The sequence below is a fragment of the Lynx rufus genome, unplaced genomic scaffold (assembly GCF_022079265.1).
Source record: "Lynx rufus isolate CCGP_SWC_20201006 ecotype Redwood Valley unplaced genomic scaffold, mLynRuf1.p SCAF_6, whole genome shotgun sequence".
NCBI lineage: Eukaryota > Metazoa > Chordata > Mammalia > Carnivora > Felidae > Lynx > Lynx rufus.
In genome coordinates this window covers 6,367,609-6,390,380 of record NW_025814878.1, presented here as the reverse complement: position 1 = coordinate 6,390,380, position 22,772 = coordinate 6,367,609, and the positions used below count along the sequence as shown (strand labels likewise).

General features: G+C 45.8%; 1 protein-coding gene across 3 annotated transcripts in view; it reads left to right on the top strand.

The window, feature by feature from the left end:
• The window catches only part of TIAM2 (TIAM Rac1 associated GEF 2), a 136,279-nt gene that overhangs the window by 6,532 nt on the left and 106,975 nt on the right, over nucleotides 1-22,772 (top strand). For all 3 annotated transcript variants that reach the window (XM_047102739.1, XM_047102740.1, XM_047102741.1), the window contains 2 exons: nucleotides 19,540-19,706; nucleotides 20,775-21,914. In XM_047102739.1, coding sequence (XP_046958695.1) covers nucleotides 20,781-21,914 — 1,134 coding nt within the window. In that variant the 5' untranslated portion in view covers nucleotides 19,540-19,706; nucleotides 20,775-20,780. Of the gene's footprint in view, nucleotides 1-19,539; nucleotides 19,707-20,774; nucleotides 21,915-22,772 lie in introns of those variants that run through there.

Here is a 22,772-nt window from a genome sequence, read left to right as displayed (position 1 = left end):
CCAGGCTCTGAGCTGTTAGCTCAGAGCCCGATGTGGGGCTTGAACCCACGAACCATGAAATCATGACCTGAGCTGAAGTCAGATGCTTAATTACAGAGCTACCCAGGCACCCTGGTAGCATTTTTTTGTACAGATTTTTATCATTTATATAAAAATCATGCCTCTTACTATAAAGCATTCCATTTAATTTTAAACTTTAGGGGTTTATACATTGTCAATAATTGTCAGTTATCAAAGTGTATTTAATGTGGATATAATGACTTATAGAAAAAAGTCCATGTAAAGGAAAAATTTATGAAGAATTTGTTTTAAATCTTAGTTTTTCTGTTATTTCACATTTGCTCACATCTCCCAAAAGTAATTAACTGGTCATTTGGTTAAGTTCTTGAGACTTGCTTATTATGTAATGTAAGGTACCACTTGGACTTTATAAATATTTATTCCTTATTTTCATGAGAGTTGACTGCATTAAAATGTGTCTTGCGTATTTGGTACCTTTGAACCACTTAGAAAAAGCTTGTATTATGAACTTTAGGTTTGCTGTGGCTTTAAAGCAATACATAGCATGCTACCATTGCCTTTTGAATTAGCTTAAAATTGACTGTTGGTTTTGTGGGCACCTCCAGTTTACTCTAAAAAAAGTTAAAATTTGATTTTGCTCTTTATTTTCACTTAATAAAGAGTACTTTTTTAAAAAAAAATTTTTTTTTTCAACGTTTATTTATTTTTGGGACAGAGAGAGACAGAGCATGAACGGGGGAGGGGCAGAGAGAGAGGGAGACACAGAATCGGAAACAGGCTCCAGGCTCTGAGCCATCAGCCCAGAGCCCGACGCGGGGCTCGAACTCACGGACCGCGAGATCGTGACCTGGCTGAAGTCGGACGCTTAACCGACTGCACCACCCAGGCGCCCCGAGTACTTTTTTTTTAAAATTAAAACAATGTTTATTTTTGAGAGAGAGCGCAAGCAGGGGAGGGGCAGAGAGAGAGAGGGAGACACAGAATCCGGAGCAGGCTCCAGACTGATCTGTCAGCACAGAGCCCGACACGGGCCTCAAACCCACGAACCGCTAGATCATGACCTGAGCCGAAGTCGGACACTTAACCACCTGAACCACCCAGGCGCCCCAAAGATATGATAGCCTTAAAAATGTCACCTTTTGGAGGTGTAGTTGACATATAAAATGGAAGGGTAGTTAGTGTACATTGTGGTGATTTGGTGTGATGTATGCGTGCACTGGGGAAAGGAATCTCCCCGTCCAGTTAAGGAAGACCGTATGCCGCCCCTCCCCTGCTTGCTCTCTCTCTCTCAAAAAATGGGAGCCCTGGGTGGCTTAGTCGGTTGAACATCCGACTCAGTCTCACGGCTTGTGAGTCAGAGCCCCACGTGGGGCTCCACGCTGACAGCACAGAGCCTGCTTGGGTTTCTGTCTCCTTTTCTCTCTGCCCCTCCCCTGCTTGCTATCGCCCTCTCGAAGAATAAATAAAACCACACACACAAAAAAAAAAAAAAAATAAGAAAAAAAGAACACCTGTCACTTCACTGTTTATCCTGTGTATGTGTCAGAGAGAGAATATTTAAGTTCTACTCTATCAGCAAATTTCAGTTACACGGTATGGTGTTAGCAACTGTGGCCACCACATTTCACGTTGGATCCTCAGAGATTACTTATCTGTAACAACAGTTTTTACCAACCCCTCCTCCTCCCCACCCTACCCCCCACCCCCGGCAGCCACTTTTCTGTTTGTGTGAATTTGACTTTGTGTGTGTCCATCTGTCCTTTCCCCCCAACTTTTTATTAGGAGAATTTGCAAACATATAGAAAGTTGAAAGAATTGTAGAGTGAATATTACCACCGCTTGAATTCTGTAATTGTTAATATTTTGCTGTATTACTTTCCTATGTGTCCTTTTGCGTTGTATGTTCGAGGACAGAATACCTCCTTAAGTAGTAATATATGTAATTCTTGGAGCTCTTTGCCAAGGAATTTAACCTTAGATGCTTGTTAACACATAGGTCCCGTTATGTTGTTGTCTCAGGACGAAGCGTTAGAAAGGTAAAGTCTGCTTTTATGATTTGGAGATGTGCTGGCTTTCATCATTTTAGGGCAGAGTACTAAGTTGAGAGTATTTTATTGTAGTTGGGCAAAGTTTAAACTCTTTAACCCCCAAGTGACATTGTACATCCATAGAACTAAAGTTACCTGGTGATTAAAAGAGGGAACCAGGCAATGCAAATCCATGGGAAATGTCTGGGGAATGTTGGAGATCATTCGTTCCTAGAGACCATTCTGGCATAAACAGACCTGCATATAACGTGTTCGAAAAGGTGAGAATTGGCTTAAAACGTAGAGGCAGGTCTTACAATACAGGCATGTAAGTATTCCACACAGTTGGTTGTCTTTCTGATACATTTTTCACGTTGAGAAGCACGTCTTCTTACACTTCCTTCTTCCCTCTCAAGAGACTGTTTCTTTTACGCTAGCCGATGATACTTCATTTTCCTTTTATTTTAACAACAGAAACAATGCTGTTCCATGACTTGCATTCTTTCTTCTTCTGGGTTTACCCAGGGCGTTTTTTTTTTTTTTTTTTTTTTTTTTTATAGTGGGCTCCATGCCCAGCGTGGGGCTCGAACTCACGATCCTGGGATTCAGAGTTGCGTGCTTTACCGACTTAGCCAGCCAGGGGCCCGACCCAGGCTATTTTTCAGCACGTGTGCACGCACACACACGTCAGCTTAACACTTTGGGAATTCCCATGTTTTCTGTTATGTGACTCGGCTTCCGTGGTGACTTTTCTGACTTCGGTCCTGGAGGTTGTGGTTACTCGACCGGCATGTCCTGGCTCTGCCTGCCTGCTGCTGGCCAGCTCTGGGACCTTGGAAAGTCACTCAAGGCCTCCATTTCTTGTCCGTAAAGTGAGGGGGTTGGGCCCAGGCGGCTTTCAGGTGTGCCATGCCCGCACTAAACAGTCTTTGGTTCTGTGTTCACTAACAGAGTTTTGTGGAGGTTAGAATAATGGTTCTTATTATTTGCTAATTAAGATTAGAAAGCGTACCTTCAAGCGTGTATTTTTTTTTTAATGGTTATTTATTTTTGACAGAGACAGAATGCGAGTGGGTTAGGGGCAGAGAGAGAGGGAGACACAGAAGTAGAAGCAGGCTCCAGGCTCCGAGCTGTCAGCACAGAGCCCGACGCGGGGCTCGAACTCACGAGCCGTGAGATCATGACCTGAGCCGAAGTCGGACGCTCAACCGACTGAGCCACCCAGGCGCCCCTCAAGCGTGTATTAACTACACGGAACCTGTATGGGAAAAAAATTGTGTGTCCATGTACTCTTACGTGTAGATGTGTGTACGCATATGTAATTTATTTTTCACGCAAGATAGGGAATCAAAAGCTTGTATGTCTGTAGTACAATCTGGTCTTGAATGTGAAGCAAGAATCTTGTCAGTTTCATACATAGATCCATTCACATTTTAAACTTTATTTTTATTTCGTTTGAGAGAGAGCGCGAGGGAGCACAAGTGGGGGAGGGGCAGAGAAAGAGGGAGGCAGAATCCCAAGCTGGGGCTCAGCTGTCAGCACAGAGCCTGATGCGGGGCTCGAACTCACAGCCTGTGAGATACTGACCTGAGCCCAAATCAAGAGCTGGACTGTTAACTGACTGAGCCACCCAGGTGCCCCACTGATCCATTCACATTTTATTTATTTATTTTTTTAACATTTATTTATTTTGAGAGATGGGGGCGGGGGGAGGGTAGGGAGGGGCAGAGAGAGGGAGACACAGAATCTGAGGCAGGCTCCAGGCTCTGAGCTGTTAGCACACAGCCTGATGCGGGGCTTGAAGTCACGGACCACAAGATCATGACCTGAGCCTAAGTCAGACACTTAACCAACTGGGCCACCCAGGCGCCCCATTCACAGTTTAAAAATAATGAAAATATTACCTCAAAAAGCTGTTTGTCACATGTTTGTCCAGGAGAGCTTGAAAACTTTGGCTTAAACTGTTTTCTATAGAATGTAATTTCAAAAATTTGAAAGTACCCGGATGTAATCCTGTTCTCCCTTTCAGCACGCCTTTGCCAATAATGAACGTAAAATAATCTCTGAAAATGTTGCTCTACCTTTTGGGTACACTTTGAACCGAAGTATAAACCGAATCTTTTTTTCATCAAAAGATACAGCAAGACTTGAAAACACGTGAACGTCTGGTGTGTCGCTTTTTTTGAAAGTCAGGTTATTGCTTATCTTTCATCAAATAGTGACCTTTTGGGATAAGGAGTACTTCCAGGGCAGGGCACTAGAGCTCAGCTACCTTAAAAATGAAATAACTCTGGGGGCCCCTGGGTGGCTCAGTCGGCTGACCATCCGGCTTCGGCTCAGGTCATGGTCTCACAGTCGGTGAGTTCGAGCCCCGCGTTGGGCTCTGTGCTGACAGCTCAGAGCCTGGAGCCTGTTTCAGACTCTGTGTCTCCCTCTCTCTGCCCCTCCCCCGTTCATGCCCTGTCTCCCTCTGTCTCAAAAATAAACATTAAAAAAAAAATTTTTTTTAAATGAAATAACTCTGACACACAGTGTATACCCGATATTTTGCAAATTGCAAAATTATTCTGAAGGGCTGCTCTTGAAGCAGGGCTTTTATGACCGTAACATTCCAGCTGTGGCTTGGGAGATAGAATGTTTCCTACCGCTCTAAACACAAGGACGGTAGGTGTGTATTCTCGCTGCGGAAAGGCTTAAAAAAGCAGCGAGCCTCCCTTCAAGTGAGTAAACCTTTATTCAGCGCACTCCGGGGCCGCGCTCCTATGGAACTTTGGTGGTAATTCTGGAATGTGGGTCCAACAGCAGCCCAGTCATGGGTGAGCCTGGCGGCTCCCCGGCGTGATGGCTGGCTGTCCCGGCTAATCACTTCAGGCGGCCCGTGGAAAACCACTTTCTGGTTAAGTCTGCATCATACTCCTCCACCAATGGAAAAAATTGAACATGATGAGGGTGTGTAGCTCGCAGACAAAAATACATCCAGCATTGCACAGGATCCGTTTTTAGCTCTTAACGGCCGAGCATTTTGAAGTGTTCAACGCTGTTTCCTGCCTTGCCATGGGCAGAACGCAGAGAGAGTTTGTGGATTTGTGCATCAACCCTGACTTTGTGAAACTTTTTCTACTAATTGAAAGAGCCTGAGAAACCCTGGCTACATCCAGAGTTTTGGCAAAGGTAAGGTTATAAATGTTTATTTCCCCCCTTTCTGGAGTTGAGACTTACTTTTATATGTGAGATACAAATGTTTCTCGAAGCAGTCCTTTTGGGAATATTTCATTGTGCGCTGACCCTTTTTCTTTGTTTGATGTTATTTTGTACTTAGGCTGCTCTAAGACTGTATTACTCTCAAATTTGAGTATGTATATGCTTTCTGACGCCTACTGGGGGTTTATGATAGTTGCCTATCCCATTTTACTAATTAATTTTCCAAAAGCTAATAGTATATATTGTATGGATTTATTTTTCCTGATATTTCAAAAAAGTATCATTTCTCAGTGTGGTTATGGTAAAAGCATTAATGACTATTATCTTTTTTTTTTTTTTTTTACCAGTTAATTCTTTTAGGGCACAAAGGGAAATGAAACTGTCTCAGGGATTGTATTTTGTAGTTTTCTGGTTATTATATAACTTCATCAGGCCTTAGTTTTGAGCCGAGTGAGCTACTTGGTTTAAGAGTCTCTTTTCAAACTTGTAATTTGATGTTCACTGTTTATTGATGTTTGTCCTTTTGTCTTGAACTTTCTGAAAAAAGGAATGAAATCCTGTGCAATCCATGTGCATGTGTGTGTTGGGGGGGTGGGGGGGCGGTACCTAGTTCAGGTGGGATGATTGATCCGTGTTCCAATCCCTCAGAAGCTGTCCATTCATTAAGTGTCTGTCTGAATCCCGAGCTTATCAGCGGGGATTGAGGAACCCTGGCTTGGCATAGTACTTTCTCAGCTTTACGTTAATTTGGCCAAGCATGTAATTCTCAGAAAATTGGTAGGTGGAGAGACAGAAATAGGAAGCTTTTTTGAAGTCATTGTAACTTGGAAGATTATTTATAGAATTTCTGGAAAGTAAGGGTATTGCTGAACAGCCGCTGGGGTTTTTCTTAACACGTTGAAGTATTTCACCGTGGCCCTCTGTCACACTTAGGGATTCCAGAGTTTTTGCTTACTTTCAGTATAATGGGGCTATGAGTTATTTTAGGGTAGGCAGTGTGCGTCTTCAGTGTGTTTCTTCCCTGGGGATATATCGTTCGTCGTCCATTCCTTTAGTTCCTTGGCTGAAATGTCTTTTAGGGATGGGGCCGTGGCGAGTACAGTTCAGGTAGGTTCGAGTTCATAGAAACATTGGTAACATTTCTTACTTTTCCTTTGGATCCGGCAAGTGCTGCTCTAGCAGAGCCGGCAAACATTTAGAACCGGGACGGAGCACCGTCTTCTCCTCTAGTCAGATGAACATTTGTCAACTGCTTTGATTTTCACCGGAGCTTGTAGACAGAAACTGAAGTCTCCTGGAGCCCACCCCCCCCCCATGCCTCCGATCCAAACTAGCCAGACAGTAAATAGGGTTTTGAATGCAAGCAGATAACGGTCTTCCTTCAGTGTCTCAGTGCAGAGGGAGTGAGCTGCAAAGCCCTCTCCTCAGGCCGGGCCTGCTCAGAGATGTCTAGAAGCGGAAGATAAGGGCTAGGTCCCTTGCCAAGAGACGATCCTTCCCAAGCGGTTCCTCATTTAACCCCTAAGTAAAGTAGATATTTCTGTCCTGGTGGTCTCTAATTGTGTTTGCGAAGAGACACATTCCCTCTTTCAGAGATTTAAAGTCAGTGCAGGGTCGCTATAACCACTTTTTACCACAGATGTCAGAAGGATGTGGGAGGAACGGCGGGAGGGAAGGCTGAGAAGGAGAAGCATGGGCTCCTTCCATTTCGGGTGGGACGCTTTTCCATGCCTGTGTGCACCTCTGGGTTTGGCCCACTTTGAAAGATTCATTTGTGTGGAGATGATAAACTGGGTGAGCGAGACCCCTCAACTCTACTGTGAGATTTTAAAACAATGGTGTTCATGGCTCATTCAGAATAAGATCTTTTTGGACATTAAAGAAAAAAATTGAAGCATTAGCCTGCATTTTTTATTTGACATTAAGTGTCGTACCTTAAGGTAAGGGCCAAGATAAAGATGCCTTTATTAGGAGGGATCAAAAAAAAAAAAAGGTGTGGATTTGAAAAGTAATAGCAACAAAATTTTAAAGCAGGGAAATGTAGGAGTAATGCAACAATCCTGACTTTCAGACTGTTGACGCACACAAGTGCTAAACATCGCGTTTGTGATAGTTTGAATTCTGATAATGGCAGGGTGAGTGTCTTTATTACTCAGCCCTATCTAAAACAGGCTTACAAATGGTAAGAGCTGTAATGTCAGTATCCCAGGAATATATCGTATGTTACTGTCAGCTATTTATAGCTCAGAGTGTTGTCAGGTTGAGAAGGGACCTTAGAGGATTTTCAAATGGGAAAGCTGGGAAACCACGGAACTGACGTGGCTTGTCCAAAGTCACTGCGATGGTTAATTGCTGAGCTGGGATGCGATGCCACGTATCCTGTTAGTCCCTTCCTTATACCACCTGTTTCTTTCATTGGAAATAATTTGGTATATGCCGTCCTATCTTTGTAAATGATAGAGGCATATATGTGTATACATATGCTTGTAGGTGTATGTATATTTGCTTACACACACACCTCTTACACGCATCTGTTACCCTCCCTCCTTCCATTCTTTCTTTCATTTGCTTACCTACTTGTCAAAGCTCTAGTCGGAGACCAAAGACTTGTCTTTCTTGTATCTTGGTGAAATTCAAAGTCGTATACTCATTTGGCGGCCATCATTCGCACTGACTTATTACCAGAGAGAATTTTAGGTGTACGTGTGCTGCCCTAACCTCTGCTGACAAGACAGCTCTGATAAGACTTCATCTGCCAATCTTCCTGGTTTAGCCTTAGGTGAAGCGGTTCCCCCCACCCTGCCCCCTGCCATCCTATCCCGACAGAAGACTGTCTAGGATTTGTTAGTTCTGTAACTTACGAGAGGGAGGCATGGAAGGGAACAGAAAAACAGCAGATGGGTTTTACTTAAGTGCCAAGGTAATGCAAGGCGCTTTTGGAAAAATAAACACTTATACAGTGATAGACTGAGTTATCATTTCACTGTAGGAAAGGGATGTGGTAGGTGCTACAGATAACACCAGGAAGAAGTTGGTCCAGGGCGTTCCTAAGACTTAAATAAAGGTTTAAAAATCCTGGCTATCTTTAGGACAACACTGGAAAGTGAAAATAATCCTTATCCTGTTTTTGTACTTGACCATGACACATCTCTATGGTGGCAGAATTGTTAGGGCAGGGCTTCTAAAATGGAGATGTGCGGACGGGCTCAAGAGTTGCAGAGTCTATGGGTTGGGAACGACAAAAGCTGAAAGTTCGTATGATGAAAGCCAATGAAAAGGAATTCTGGGTGGAGAGAATGAAAGTATTTTCATGTCGTCTGTAGCCATTCCTGGAAGGCGGAGTGACCAGTGAAAGGAAGCATTATACACAGACAATCATAAACCAGGAAAACGCATGGTAGTAAAGGTTAATAAGGAGTAGAGAGCTTCACGAAAAGTGTACATAAAGTCACGGGATACACGTGCGCTCACACATGTATAGGTATGTGTAACACGCATATGTATTCCATTGAAAATTGATAGGATCATCACAGATGAATCAAAAACAGCCAGACAAGGTACATACAAAACCACAACCGAACACCCTAGAAATAAGTGGTACCTAGCAGAGACCTTCACTTACCTTTATTCCCCCCCACCTCCGCCACACACACACAACATGACTTATAGGGGAAAAGTGGAAATTATAAGAAGACACAGTGATAAGTAGTCTCCCAAAGAGTTCTGCGCTGGAGTTAATGCCCTGCTGTATAACCATATATTGTTCTCGAAGGGTTTTTCTCCAGTTTCTCTAATAGTCCAGGGTGGTTGCTCTTGGGCCAAGTCCTCCTCTTGTGCATGAGAGTTCTGCTTTGGCTACTTAAGGACAACATTTGAGCATTTGCCCCTCTCTCTGTCACACAGCACAGTTGTTCCCATTCAATGCTGCAATTTCTCCTGAAGACAGACAGACAGATGGACAGACCCCAGGGACCACCACCCGTTTGGGGATTCCTCTATCCTTCTAGCTACTGTTTGTTCCTCTGTTGCCCTTTATAGTCAAACCAGAGCAGGCGGTTTCTGTTTGCCATCTTCAGTTTCATTGACCTCATCCTCAAACTCACTCCAACCCGGCTATCGCCGCCCCTGCTCCGCTCCGCTCCGGTCAAGTTCATGGATAAACTTCCACGTTGCTAAGTTCAGTGCTCTTTTATCTATCGATCCTCGTTATTTGGGCTGTCGGAAACCTTGGGCAACTTCACAGTCTCCTCCCTGAAATAGACTTTTTTTAAAGTGTTTATTTTTGAGCGGGGGGAGGGAGGTGGGGGGGGGGGAGAGGGAGAGGGGGGCAGAGGATCCAAGCAGGCTGCATGCTGTCAGCACAGAGCCCAGTGCAGGGCTTGTACTTGGGAACTGGGAGATCATGACCTGACGCGGAGTGAGATGCTGAACCAACTGAGCCACCCAGGTGCCCCCGAAATACATTTTTTTGATTGGCTTTAAGGGCAACATGTTTTCTTGCTTTCCTCTTAATGTGATTCACTGGCTATTCCTTCTGTTTCTTTTGTGTGCTTCTCCTTATTTGCCTGACCTCCTCATTTGGGAGTGCCCAGGGCCTCTTCTCTTCCTTTGTTTACTTCCTTGGAGAGCTCATCCATTTTATGTTTTAAATACCATCTTCACAAGGATGAGTAGCACATTTGCACCTCAAGCCCACCTTTCCCCTGAATGCCGGCTTCTCCCCCCAGCTGTCAACTCGACATTGCCACTTTAACGTCCAACAGACATCTCAAACCCAGTATTTTGTCTTCTCCTAAACCTCTTCTACTGTGCCTTCTCCATCCTTCCAGAATGAAAGTCACTGCGGCCTTCTTGACCTGTTGCCCCTCACGCCCATCCATGTGGGAATCCTCTCGGCCCTTCTTCCAACTGTATCCAGACTCAGGCCATTCCTCGTCACTCCCCCCAAGTCCGGCGCGCGTCCTCTGTCCCCCGGATCCCTCTAGCAGCCTGATCGCCCCCCACCCCCAGCCTCCACTTGGCTGCAGACAGCCCAACACAGGGCAGCCACAGTGGTCCTCGTGAAATGTGGCCCGTGATGAGCCTTCTGGAGTCACCACCCTCTAATCATGACTTTCAATCTCAACGCGAAAGCCAGTGGCCTTAAAATGTCCCTTTGGGCTGCAGTCTGGCTCCTTGTCCCTTCTTTGACCCCTTCTGTACCAGCCACACTGGCCTGCCTGTTCCACCTCTCGGGCCATTTGCACTTTCTCTCCTCTGCCTCGAGTGCCTTTTTCCCAGAAGCCGTGTCGTCTGTCTTCTGCTACTCTGGGTAAATGTCACCACTCGGTGAGGCCTTCCTCTTCTCCCCTTTCTAAAATTACAGCACCCCTCCCCCACACAGCCTACCACGCCCTTTCTTTTTTTTTTTTTTTGGCTAAAATACTTGTCACCTCATAACAATTTGCTTTCCTTGTTTGTTGTTCATCCCTCCCCCCTATAATTAAAGCTCCGTGAAAGCAGGAATTTTTTTGGGGGGGCGGGGTTCTATTGTTGTATCCTCAAGGCCTGTAACCGTGTCCAACAGAATATTTACTCAGTAAACACGTACTGGGTTAATCAGTGAAAGTGTATCTTCCCTAGGATGCTGGATGTAGTAGCTACAGCTACTTAATGCAAATGCTAAATACTGTTGGACTCCTGTATTTTACCTTAGAAATGTCAATTTTATATTTTACTTCATGATCTATGTCTTTATTAAAGCAATTATTAAATTACTTAGCATTAGATGAAGTTGCAGCTTCAGGAAGATGCTATTTGGTTGTTCTGTTTCTGGATTGCCCTTCCCTCCACCCCCCACCTCCTGGTCTTGGTCCTTATGTCCCATCCCCACAGCCTTGGGGACGTATATTCTAAATTCCAGTGGATATTTAGGCTAATGATTATGACGTTTACGCCACCAAGAAAACAGATTTCTCCTTTGTGTGATGTTCTTTGTAAAGTGGAATAGAATGATTACATTCTAACCTTACAGCTCCTTAGTTAACTTAAAAGTTGAGTTTTTCATTTCCTTCTCCTGTCTTCATTCCCAACTGTGCAAGCCTTTCCTGCCTGGAAAAAGGATACCTCCAGAGAAAGACTTTTTCAGTGCTTTCTTTATGAAAGGTACATGGATCACAGCTATTTTTCTAGAAGAGAAGTCTGAACGTGAAGTTGTACTTTTAAAAAGAAAGGATAATTTCAGATTGAAAAGAGACATTTAAAATAATTTTGATGTAATGCTAAAAAAAAAAAAAAAAAGATGGTGAAAAAAAATCCACGTTGGACTCCTGCCTTTGGCCCCTTAGTGATCTTGGTGAAATCGTTTAATCCCTGGAAGCTGTAAGACAGGGATGATCCTGCAAACTCTGGGGGTTCTTGTGCCCCAGTCAGCCTTGGCACACAGCGGCTCAGGGCACATTAGGCCCTCCCTCTCCCTCTGTGTGCCCATCTACTTTAGATAACAAAAAAATTGTAAATTCGTATAAATTATAAAATTTATACCTACTAACACTATTCATATTTTTTTCCTGAAGGTTTCCGTAAATTTGCCAGCTAAAATCTTACTAGGTTTGTTGTGAATAATCATAGAATTTAAGGAAAAGTTCAGCAATGGTTGGTTAATTGCGGGCCCCAGAACAACTTCTATTGTAGCCTCAAGCCTTAGAGAAATGAGCTCCCGAATCAGGCAGCAAGCTGAGCCGAAGTAGGAGTTACACATTTATGAGGGCGAGGAAAACACCTACTTAAATGAGGGAAAAAATGTGTGGCTGAAGCCTGTTCGTTTTGTAACTTACACGGAACAGTGTATAATGAAGAAATATTTTGCCAAGAATCACTCAGTACAATTACCATGGTATATTTTGGTCACAGAATGTGATTGAGGTTCAGGAGCATGATGCCTGCTTCTGATTTACTGAGGCACATGCCGTCCGTGCAGGTCTCCGAGTCAGTGAGAAGCCATGTGGTTACAGCCCGGGTTCCTGTACAAGGTCTTCTGTTTGAGTACGAAGCTTGGGAAGTACTGACCCATGCCTGAACTCCCCTTTTTGGTGTAAGGGTTCATGTTCATAAAAGCTTAAGGTGAGAGGTTACTTAGAAGTCAGGCTAGCACATTTTGAACCCGGTGAATCTTTGGCAGTCAACAAACGCACTGCTCACGGTCTGTAGAGACAAGGATGTTGGCCAAACTTTGGATGAGATTTGAAGCAGACTTTGGAGAAAAAGAAGGTTGGGACTGAACATTTGATATATTAAACACACACACACACACACACACACACACACACACACACATGAAAGAACATGGATAAAAGTATATGAAAGGCAGTTTGATAATTTCTAAAAGAAAAATAAAACAACTTTATATTCACCAGGATTATTCTAAACTATTCTGTAATTTTGCTTGAAGAGGTGATTAATTCCCCTTCCCCCTGCCACCGCCCACCCCCCCCCCCCCCCCGAAATATTTTCAGTTTCTGTGATGGCTCAGATGGAGCTGGGCCTCTCAACTCCCCGACATTCCAACAACATACCAGTAATATTTGTGGGAATGTTGGTCCCCCCCACCATAAACTCCATGCTGTTAAAGTTGTCATACACTCGCTTATTGATTCTACACATGGTTCACATTGGTAATTGGCCCCTCCCCGCACAAGCTGATAAACCCTTTTGGGGATGGGATCAGACCATACGTCTCTTTTGTCTCCCTCATAGTGCCCAGGAGGGGGTGGGATCTGCAGGAGAGTCTCCAAACTCCTGATGAGCCATGAGTAGAACTCTTTGTCGCTTCAGCTCCCGAGTTTCTGCCAACACTAATAACATTTACCTCCTGTGCCAGTGCTGTCCCCATGCTGTCTTTGGGGTGTGACCTGTGGGCTCCTTCTCCAGACAGTTTCCTCAAGTGTCCCTAGGAGATGGCTCACACTGCGGTGCTTCTGGGACAGTTGGGGGATGGGGAGGGGTGATGGGCTAACGACAGTCAACATCTCCCCAGCCTCCCCTCCGCTCCCAGCTCCCATCTCTCTGAACTTTGTCCCTGACACCTGTGATCAGGCCCTGCTGCCTTGTCACCTTTCCCCGTACAAGCTGGGGTCTTTCTCCACTTAGTTCACTTCCTTATTCAGTAGCTTAGGGACTCAGCTTGTGGCCACAGAGTGTCCGTGTCTTAGAAACATGTGGTTTTCTTCTCCTTGGAAGGCCCTTCTTTTCTGTCTTCATCTAACAGAATCCCACTCATTCTTCAAGACTCAGGTCTTCAGTTACCTTTTTTTGGGGGGTGGGGAAGTAATTTTTAACCTTCCTAGGAAGACTTTGCACATGCAGTGGAAGTTTCTCTTAAGTTGTAGAAGGAGGTAGGTGAGGACCACGTGCGCAACTTGTGGGGCCCAGAATTGCTGACAGAGGCTATTCCTCATCTGGGTCTTCCTGTCTTTAGCTCAGGTGTTCGCCTGGGTAGTGATTGAGCAAGTGTTTTGAGACTCTCTCGACTTGGTTTGTCCTTGGGTCTCGTTAAAATGGGATGTGCCATTCTGATGGAAGCTGTGGTTTTATAAGTCATTGTTTTCAACACTGTTTTTTTTTTTTTTTTGGTCACGAAGAAGCTATGATTGTGCTTCACAACTCAGTATACAGGCAGACACGTGGAGACACATGGGAATTTAGTTTCATAAGACAGTTTTAACCCTTACTGGGATGCACTCTTCCATTTTCTGTCCTATTTTACCGTCTCCACTCTGTTTCTATTCTGTTCTTTTAAAAATACTGGTAATTGAGTCATTAAATGAATGTCATGACTCATAGTTGAACAGACATTTCTAAAGCAATGCTGCAGATACTAGAACTTGTTACAAAACAGGTGTGAGTGCCTAGACCCTCCTTGTGATAAATTGGCTTCCTTAGGTGGTGAACTGTGCAAAGGCCAGGCTGTTGTTTCCGTGGAATTGATTATCCGCACCCCCACCCCTGTACCAGCCATGCTCACCCTCGGAGGTGCACGCTGGTTTATCCGTTCGTCTGTTAACACGCGGTTGGAAGGGGTCCTGCCGAATTGAAGTAGAACCCGTGGGGCTCCACAGTGGATGATCAGCTTTTGAGACCTTAGCAGCAGCTTGCTTTCTGCCCACTTTATTTGTAAGGATTACTCTTCCAGAGCACCATTCCCAGGGAGACCAGATGTTCCTTTTGCCTGCCTCCTTTACAAATTGGGTTCAAGTCTCGTGGTTCGCAATGAGCTCCTTTGAGTCATGGCCTTCAGTTCTCAAGTTCTGAGTGTAGTTCGCTGATGCAGAATGAGAGAAGCAGGTTTGGGGGGCAATTATCTACAGCGTCTATTTAGTAAGTTTGGATCCTAGAGAGATGAATGCATGTTTCAGATTTTTAGGTATCGTCTTGTATTTTAGTAGTTTTAGTAAGACAGGCAGTAAACCTTGAGGGCACAGGTTCTCAGCCTCAACCTGACATACATATCGGGACAGGTAATTATTTGTCGTGGGGATCATCCTGTAGATTGTAGGAAGTTTAGCAGGATCCCTGAATTTTACTTACCAGGTGCTAGGACTCTAGTTGGCTTGATTGGAAATGTCTCCAGATAGTATCACATGTCCCCCCAGTGCCAAAATCCACGTGGTGTTGAGAGTGACTGCTCTCAGGTAATACTAGTTGTTCAATGAGCACAATTTTCTATCATGACTGTCCAATAACATAAGTATATGGCTGTCATTGTTTCTGTTGACATTTGACAGACCTCTGACAAATTCGGTAGCTTTATATGCTGTTATAATTTGGGGAATTGATAAAAATCAGGAAAGTGCTAACAGAATTTGGAAGATTCCAAATTTATATATATATATACATATATATATGTATATATATATATGACATATATTACATATATATGTAATAATTAACATAATTAAAACTGTCTGAAACAACAGACTGTCATAAGATCTGATGTCATAGTACACAAATTTAGACTTCTAACCCACAATTAATAATAGGGCTGTATATTTGTATTGTATTTCTCAGTTTTTTAGGTGGTTTCACATACATTTCCACACCCAGTTCTCACTCCGTGAGGTAGGTAGGTCAGATATTTTTATCCTCAAGTTGTAAGTGGAGAAAATGAGACGCAAAGTATAAGTAATTTGCCCAAAGACTTGTGCTATTTAAGAGACGGAAACAGGCCTTAAACCCAGGTTCTCTGACACAAACCAGAGTCGGATGCTGAGGTTTGTCTTTTTAATGATTGAATTCCTCTCCCCCTTCCCCCCAATGAAGGAAACCAAGTAGATATTGTTATGGTTAATGATGGTTAGTCCTATTCTTATCTTTTTTCCTAGTTCTTATCACCATCTGGAATGTTGCCCTTGGACAAGGATGAGGCTCCTATTTCAGTATGAAAATCTCTCTGGAATTATGTGAGAAGCCTTGTTGGTGTCTCATGGTGGTAGAACGTCAGCTTCCCTCACTGCCTCGCCCAGCCGTAAATCTGCTTTTGTGCAGGGTCCCCATGCCTCTGTTCTGCTTGCTGTCCCCATTCAGCCCCCGTCCTCCCCACAGAACCATCCGGCCCCCGGGGGGTTGGCTCTTACCCTCTTTAGTTGCTCCTTCTGAGCAGCTGGCTCAGGCCAGAGACAAAGCAGTCTTTCCTCTGCTGTAAACTCTACACTACGTGGAAATGGAGACTTTGGGAATCTGACACATCAGTTCAAGCCCAAGCTCAAGGCAAATAAAGAAAAGGTAAATCTTGAATTTCCCCCGAAAGATGTTTTGCTGTGGAATTCGGTAGGGCACCATGGCTGTTGGCATTGTAGTGACGTATTTGTGAATTTCTTCACATTGCTGGGCATTTCTGGGGTGGTAATTGATCACAAGTTGAACCAAAAATATCCATTCTTATTTGTGATTTCAGCTTTTAAAAAGCAACAAGCAACATAGCAGGTTTATATGGTTGGGGAATGCAGAGAGCAAAAGACAAGGTGGTTGTTTTTTAGGTTCATGAGATTGTCCATTTTTTAAAAAAATTGCAATATTTTATTTTGCAATGAATAAGAGAATTATTAAGAACTTGTTTATACAGCACACAATATTTGCTAAATGACTTCCCTTAAATTCTCCATCAGTCAGCTGTGGGCCCCAATGCACATTAGCATACCTAATGACATAAATCGTAGGTTAGCATACCTAATACATGTTACTCCATGTTAGTATTTCTAATACATATTGCAGATTAGTATACCTACTATGTATTTTTTTCTGTTTAAAGATATTGGGAGCTTTGAACTAGTCTCTTTTTAAAAAAAAAGTTCACAGGAAATTTGTCGTTTGAGTATTTTCAGCCCCCTTTCTATCAACGACAACAAAAAAGTATTTAACTTGAATACCGTAAAATTCCCTCAGTAAAGGAGTCAGGGGTGTTGAACGTTTGACCTATTTATTCTCCTTTTTCCAGACAAAAGCCACAGCTGAAGCATGCCCAGTAAGTATCTGTTCAATTTGCCAAACTCCTCAGGGGTAATCGTTTCCCTCAGAGATTACCCTTCCTGTCAATAAATTCCTCATAAATACTGCATAATTCTTCTCGTTCCAGTTTGAGGCTGGTTTTCTTTTGCCAGGATTGGCTGAAGATGTTGAACAGCTGGTAGGCATTACCATACGTAACAATGCACACTGTTCTCCACCTCTTTGCTCCCTCTTCTGCTTTTTTCTGGGCAGTGCTGTGTTAATTACTGCAACGTTTCCTCGTGGGCGTCTGTGTGAGTCCTGTGGTCAGACCCAGTTGGGAATGATTCCTGCTCTTTGTGCTCAAGTCAGCCTTCTGGTATGTGAGGTTGCTTTCACTTAGTTCAACAAACGCTTCTTGAATGCTGTATGGGCCCCAAAGTTGCAGGCCTTGGGTGGACAGCGTTTTTGTAAAGGACAGGATCCAGGGCTCTGTGTTTCAAATATAACATGATATAAAAATGAAACTGCTTAATTTCAAAAGCAGGAAGATGAATGTAGGTTGTAACCTGTTGCTGGGGACTAAGCTTCCATCCCGGGGCCATTCTGCGACTTTGAAGCCTGGCCTTTGTGTGTCTTGAGCAGCTGACAGAGGGAGCCTCTCAATGGCAGTTTTGTATCAATTACGTTGGAGAGCTTGACACCAGGGCTGTGTGTGCCTGTCTTCAGGCATGTGACCTTCAGATCAGAAGGGCCTGACAAAGCTGGGCCGGCTGTGGGTGAGGGACCCTGGAGCCTTTCACCTTTGGGGTCATCCCCGGGCCTTGGTCTTGAGGAAAATAAACAAGCACAGAGTCTCCCTGCAGTCAGCTCGTGGGAGAGGTCCCAGTGGTGACAGCCAGGAGCAACGCTGGCCACTTGTAGCTCCCTACGATTAAAAAAGACGGAGCTGAAGAAATACTGACAACTCCTATTGTGAGCTTTTAAAAGGTGGGGTTCTTGTGATCTAGCTCCAGACTCACAGCGGTCACGGGGGCCATGTTTCAGTGGCATCCCGACCAGTGGGCTCTTCCCTCTTTCAGATATTTGTGAGAGCCGCCCACTAAAAAGATAAGTGGTCGGTAGCATAGCGGGTGCCATTTGGGGCCACATTACGGAGCCGGTGGCCTGAAACGAGCTCTTGGATCCTCCTGCCAGTCCCAAAGTGAAAAATCTTTTTGGCATCCTCCTGTCCCCCAATTTAAAAATCTATGTGTGTGTATGGCCTCAGGAAGACTTGGGTCTCTGGTCTTATTGGAGAAACTTGGGGCCAGGGCCAGTGCTTCATTAATTTTAAAAGTCACTATTGAACTCTCCGAAGGGGTTACACCAGCTGTGTGCCAATAAAAGGATGGTCAGCATCACTAACCATTGGAGACAAGGCACAGTGAAACCAGATATGGTCTCATCTTGTACCTGTCGATGGCCACTATCAAAACGCCAGAGAAATAACCAGTGCTGGTCAAAGCGTAGAGAAATGGGAATCCTGTACGCAGTTGGTGGGGATGTAAAATGGTGGAGCCACTGTGGAAAATGGGATGGTGGTTCCTCAAAAAATAAAACATAGAATTACCATATGAACCAGCAGCTTCACTTGTGGGAAAGCAGGGTCTGAGAGAGATGTTTGTCCCCCCACGTTTATAGCTGCATGGCTCACAGTGGCCACCAGGTGGAAAGCAATCGATGCGTCCACTGACGGATAAGGAGACAAACGAAATGTGGCCCATACGTATGAGAGAATATTACTTGGCCTTAAAAAGGGAGGAAATTCTGACACACGCTGTAACACGGATGAACCCTAAAGTCATTGTTCTAAGTGAAATAAGCCCGTCACAAAAAGACAGATGCCGTGTGAGTGTACCTACGTGAGATACCTAGGGTATCAAATTCATGGAGACAGGAGATAGAATGGTAGGTGCCGGGGCTCAGGAGAGGGAGGTGGGGAATTGTTGCTTAATGGGCACAGAGCTTTAGTTTCAGGACATGAAGAGTTCTGGAGATTGTATGCGTAACTGTGTGAATGTACTTGGCACCACTAACTGTACTCTTTATGGTGGTTAAGACGGTAAGTTTTCTGCTATGTGTATCGTAACACAATTACAAATAATTTCCTTTTTTGAAAGGGAAAGAAGTCACCATTAAACCGTCACTGCTCTGCTGTCTATGTCTGCAGAGAAAACTCAGGCTTTGTGTCCCGGGAGCGAGCACTGCCAGATGGCAGCTCATCCAGCCTGCCCCTTCCCTCCGAGTTGGGCCTCCTGCCCCTACTTCTTGTGTGGAGAGGCCCAAACATATGCTGGAGAACAACTCTGAATCTCCTTCGTGGGGTCAACCTCCGTAACACAAGTTGTTGCGGCCAAGGACTATTTTACTGTGATTCCGCGTTGTGGGTTTTGTTTTCACTGCTGAGTCAAATCGAGAACAATGATGCTCCTGAAGTCCTGTCCGTGTGCAGAAGCTGCAAGTTGTTTTCCCGATGGTGGTGACAGATGAGCCGTGACTCATGCTAGAGCCTTCACCTGCCCTCCCCTGAAACAAAGGCCCACGTTGGACTGCAGACTGTGTGTTGAATTAATGGCCTTTACAAGAGTGGATGGGCAGTTCTAGCTTCCTTTACATCTTCCAGCACCTCTGATGAATCAAGCGGTTTATAGACATTTCATCTGTTATTTTGACAGTGATTCTGGACACTGGTTGTTTCTTGGTAGAACTTATATGAAACCTTTGTTTTTACCTTTTTGGAAGCTTGGTGTAAAATGCTCAACGGTTCCCTTGTATTTCTGTTTTTCAGGATCATTTCATGGACTCCCTTCCCATACTTGTTAACCATGCTGCCTTGTTCCCAGGACCCCGTGAAGCCTTCTGACTATTAATTTCCCTCAGAGCACAGACTAGACTTCAGGTACAGCCGGCTCAGATGAGTTGTGGTTCACCTCAAGTTGCAAGACTGTGATTAAGGTAATGAGTGACCTCAGTTGTTTGATCTGGTCATTTTTGTTTTGATATGTGTATGCTTAGCTCCCACCAAAGAAAAGTCAATTCATTTGACTTTTGTTTTGTGGCTGCACATTCTTAGGCGGAAAAACATTACAATTAAAAACCTACTAAATTCATTTTGAAAGGGACCTGAGAACATGACCCCCAGCTTGCCTCAAATAGTGATCTACTAGATAGAATGAAACGCCAAGGGGGAAGATTGAGATCTGATTTCAACTCGCCTGTTTGGCTTAACAGACTCATTGAGAAAAGTGGGGCTTTAAAAAGAGTCGCATGGTTTCCGATAAGTCAGCTTCAAACTATTTTTTCTCATCATGTTCTAAAGTGAGGACCCGTAAAGACTTGAGAAGCACTAGAGATTAGCTTTATGAAAATGTCTTTCTGCCCCAAATGAGAGCTTTTATTCTCTCCCCCTCCCCCTGCCGCCCCCATTCTTCATCTCAGCCTCCTCTTTGGGGACTCCTTTTGTCGTGTTCCTACTCTGTGTGATAGACCCAAGCTCCAACAGAGTGTGGTACCTGGACTCCTGTTCTTACAAACTTGGCGGTTTTGAGCAATAATCTCTTATACTAGCTAACTGGCGTTAGCTCTCCTGGTACTTTGTATGGAATGAAAATCTCTCTAATCACTGACAAATCAGTGTACTGGAGTGACAGGTGCTTTTCCCTCATTTTCCCCTTCAAGAATCCTCTATTCAGAACCTCCCAACACCGAGCCTCAAGGGGGGGGTCTCCGCCTTAAGCTGATCTTTGTGCCCGTTCAGCTTCCGAATTAACATCATACAACAAATTACGTGTTTTAAAGTTAACTAGCACGTGGGCATGCAGTATTATCCACTTGGCTGATAACCTGCATGGCATGTAGAAAACCAGTTCGGTAAGCAACTTGTGTCCCTGCTTTTCTGACTTGTAGGAGACACAGCAGAAACGTCGCTTAGTCACTCTGTAACGTGTGGGGCTTTTTTTTTTTCTAAAGAAAATTCTGTCATAATGGTCCTGTTTCTCACTGATGCCGCTCTTCTTCATTTAGGTTAACATGGGGAACTCGGAGAGTCAGTACACCCTTCAAGGATCCAAGAATCACGGCAACGCTCTCACTGGTGCTAAGCAAAAGCCTTGCTCGCTGAAAATACGCGGCCTTCACGCGAAAGACGACAAGTCACTGCACGGGTGGGGGCCCGGCAGCGGCGGCGCGGGCTACAAGTCCCGGTCCCTGGCCCGGAGCTGCCTGTCTCACTGCAAGAGTAATCAGCCTTATGGCTCGAGGGCCGGCGGAGCCACGTGTAAGGCCCCCAAAGGCGGCGCGTACGCCAAGCACCGGACCAGCGCCTCGGGCAACGACTTCCTCTCCCCGGAGAACGGCTTCCACTACGTGGCGCACCAGCGGGCGGAGGAGCGCGTGGCCTCGAGGGACTGCAATGGGCACCTTCTCAGCTGCTACGGGGGCAACGAGAGCGTGGCGGCCACGCCGCCGCCGCCGCCTCCGCCGGGCGAGGACCGCAAGAGCCCCAGGGTGCTCATCAAGACGCTGGGGAAGCTGGACGGCTGCCTGCGGGTCGAGTTCCACAACGGCGGCGGCCAGGAGGCCGAGGGGGCGCCGGGGGACGCGGGCGGCCCGGTGCGGCTGCTGCGCTACTCGCCCAGCCCGGGCCCCGGGCCCGACTCGCCCCCGGACTCGCGGCCGCGCTCCAGCAAGGGCAGCTCCCTGAGCTCCGAGTCGTCCTGGTACGACTCCCCCTGGGGCCCCGTGGGCGAGGCCAGCGAGGCCAGCGAGGCCGAGGGCTCCCTGCCGGCGCCCGGCACGCCCGCCCCCCGCCTGGGCGCCGACCTCCCGCCCGGGGCCCCGAAGCCCTTCAACCAGAGCTCTTCCCTGTCCTCGCTGCGCGACCTCTCCCCGGACGCCAGCCCCGCGGCCGCGGGCCTCCGGCTCTCCGGCGAGTTCGTGGGCGCGCGCGCCGGCCTCAGCCACCGCGTGTCCTTCGCCTCGGACATGGACGTGCCGTCCCGGGTGGAGCGCAGGGACCCCGGGCCTTACGCGTCCTTCACCCTCCCCTGCCGCAAGTCCAAGGCCGCGGCGGAGGACGCCTCCAAGAAGGACACGCTCAAAGCCCGCATGCGCCGCATCAGCGACTGGACCGGAAGCCTCTCCAGAAAGAAGCGGAAGCTGCAGGTGAGCCACCCTTGGCGCGGAAGGGAAGGTTCCCGCAGGCGCGCTGTCTGTCAAACGGGGCTGTTTGTTGCAGAGCTCCCGCAGAGCGCTGGCCCGAGGCTCAGGAAAGTGCAGAGTTTAGCCTCAGGCTGGGCTCCTCTTGTTGTTTGCAGCAGTGGGTGGTGGTGGTGTTTCTCTTTGGCTTCAGAAGGGCACTTGTTACCCCTCACCCAGAACTTCAGGCTCTGATTCTGTGCAACCTTACCTCCTGGGACTCTGGTGTGAACTCCACGGGCGTCACCCCGAGATGTGGCCAAACTGTCCTTAGAAACTACAGCGTGGGGGTGGGGGGGGGCGCCTGGGTGGCTCAGTCATTTGAGCATCCGACTCTTGATTTCCGCTCAGGTCGTGATCTGGGGGTGGTGGGACTGAGCCCCGTGTCAGGCTCATCCTCAGCATGGAACCCGCTTGAGATTCTCTCTTTACCCCTCTCTCCTGCTCATGTGCACACTTGCTGTCTTTAAAAAAAAAATGAAAAAACAAATTATAGCTTTGCCGAGAATTCCCCAGTGAATTAGTCATCTGTGAATCTTGCTAGAGTTCACTCTCGAAGTCTAAACAAAAAGGAGAGATAGAATGTTGTTATTTGGGGATGAGTAGCCTTCCTGAACTTGACATTACTTTGGGGAAATTAAAATTTCTAGACTTAAGTTGGTACATTAAAAAAAAAAAAGTTGACGAGCTATTTGTACAACCTCACCACTTTCTAATGGGGATAGCAAACAGTTTTGAAAACATCTTGTACCCAAGAATGTGTAATAGCAAAAATATGATAATGCCTGACAAAATAAGCATTGCGATGATGATAATACTTACATG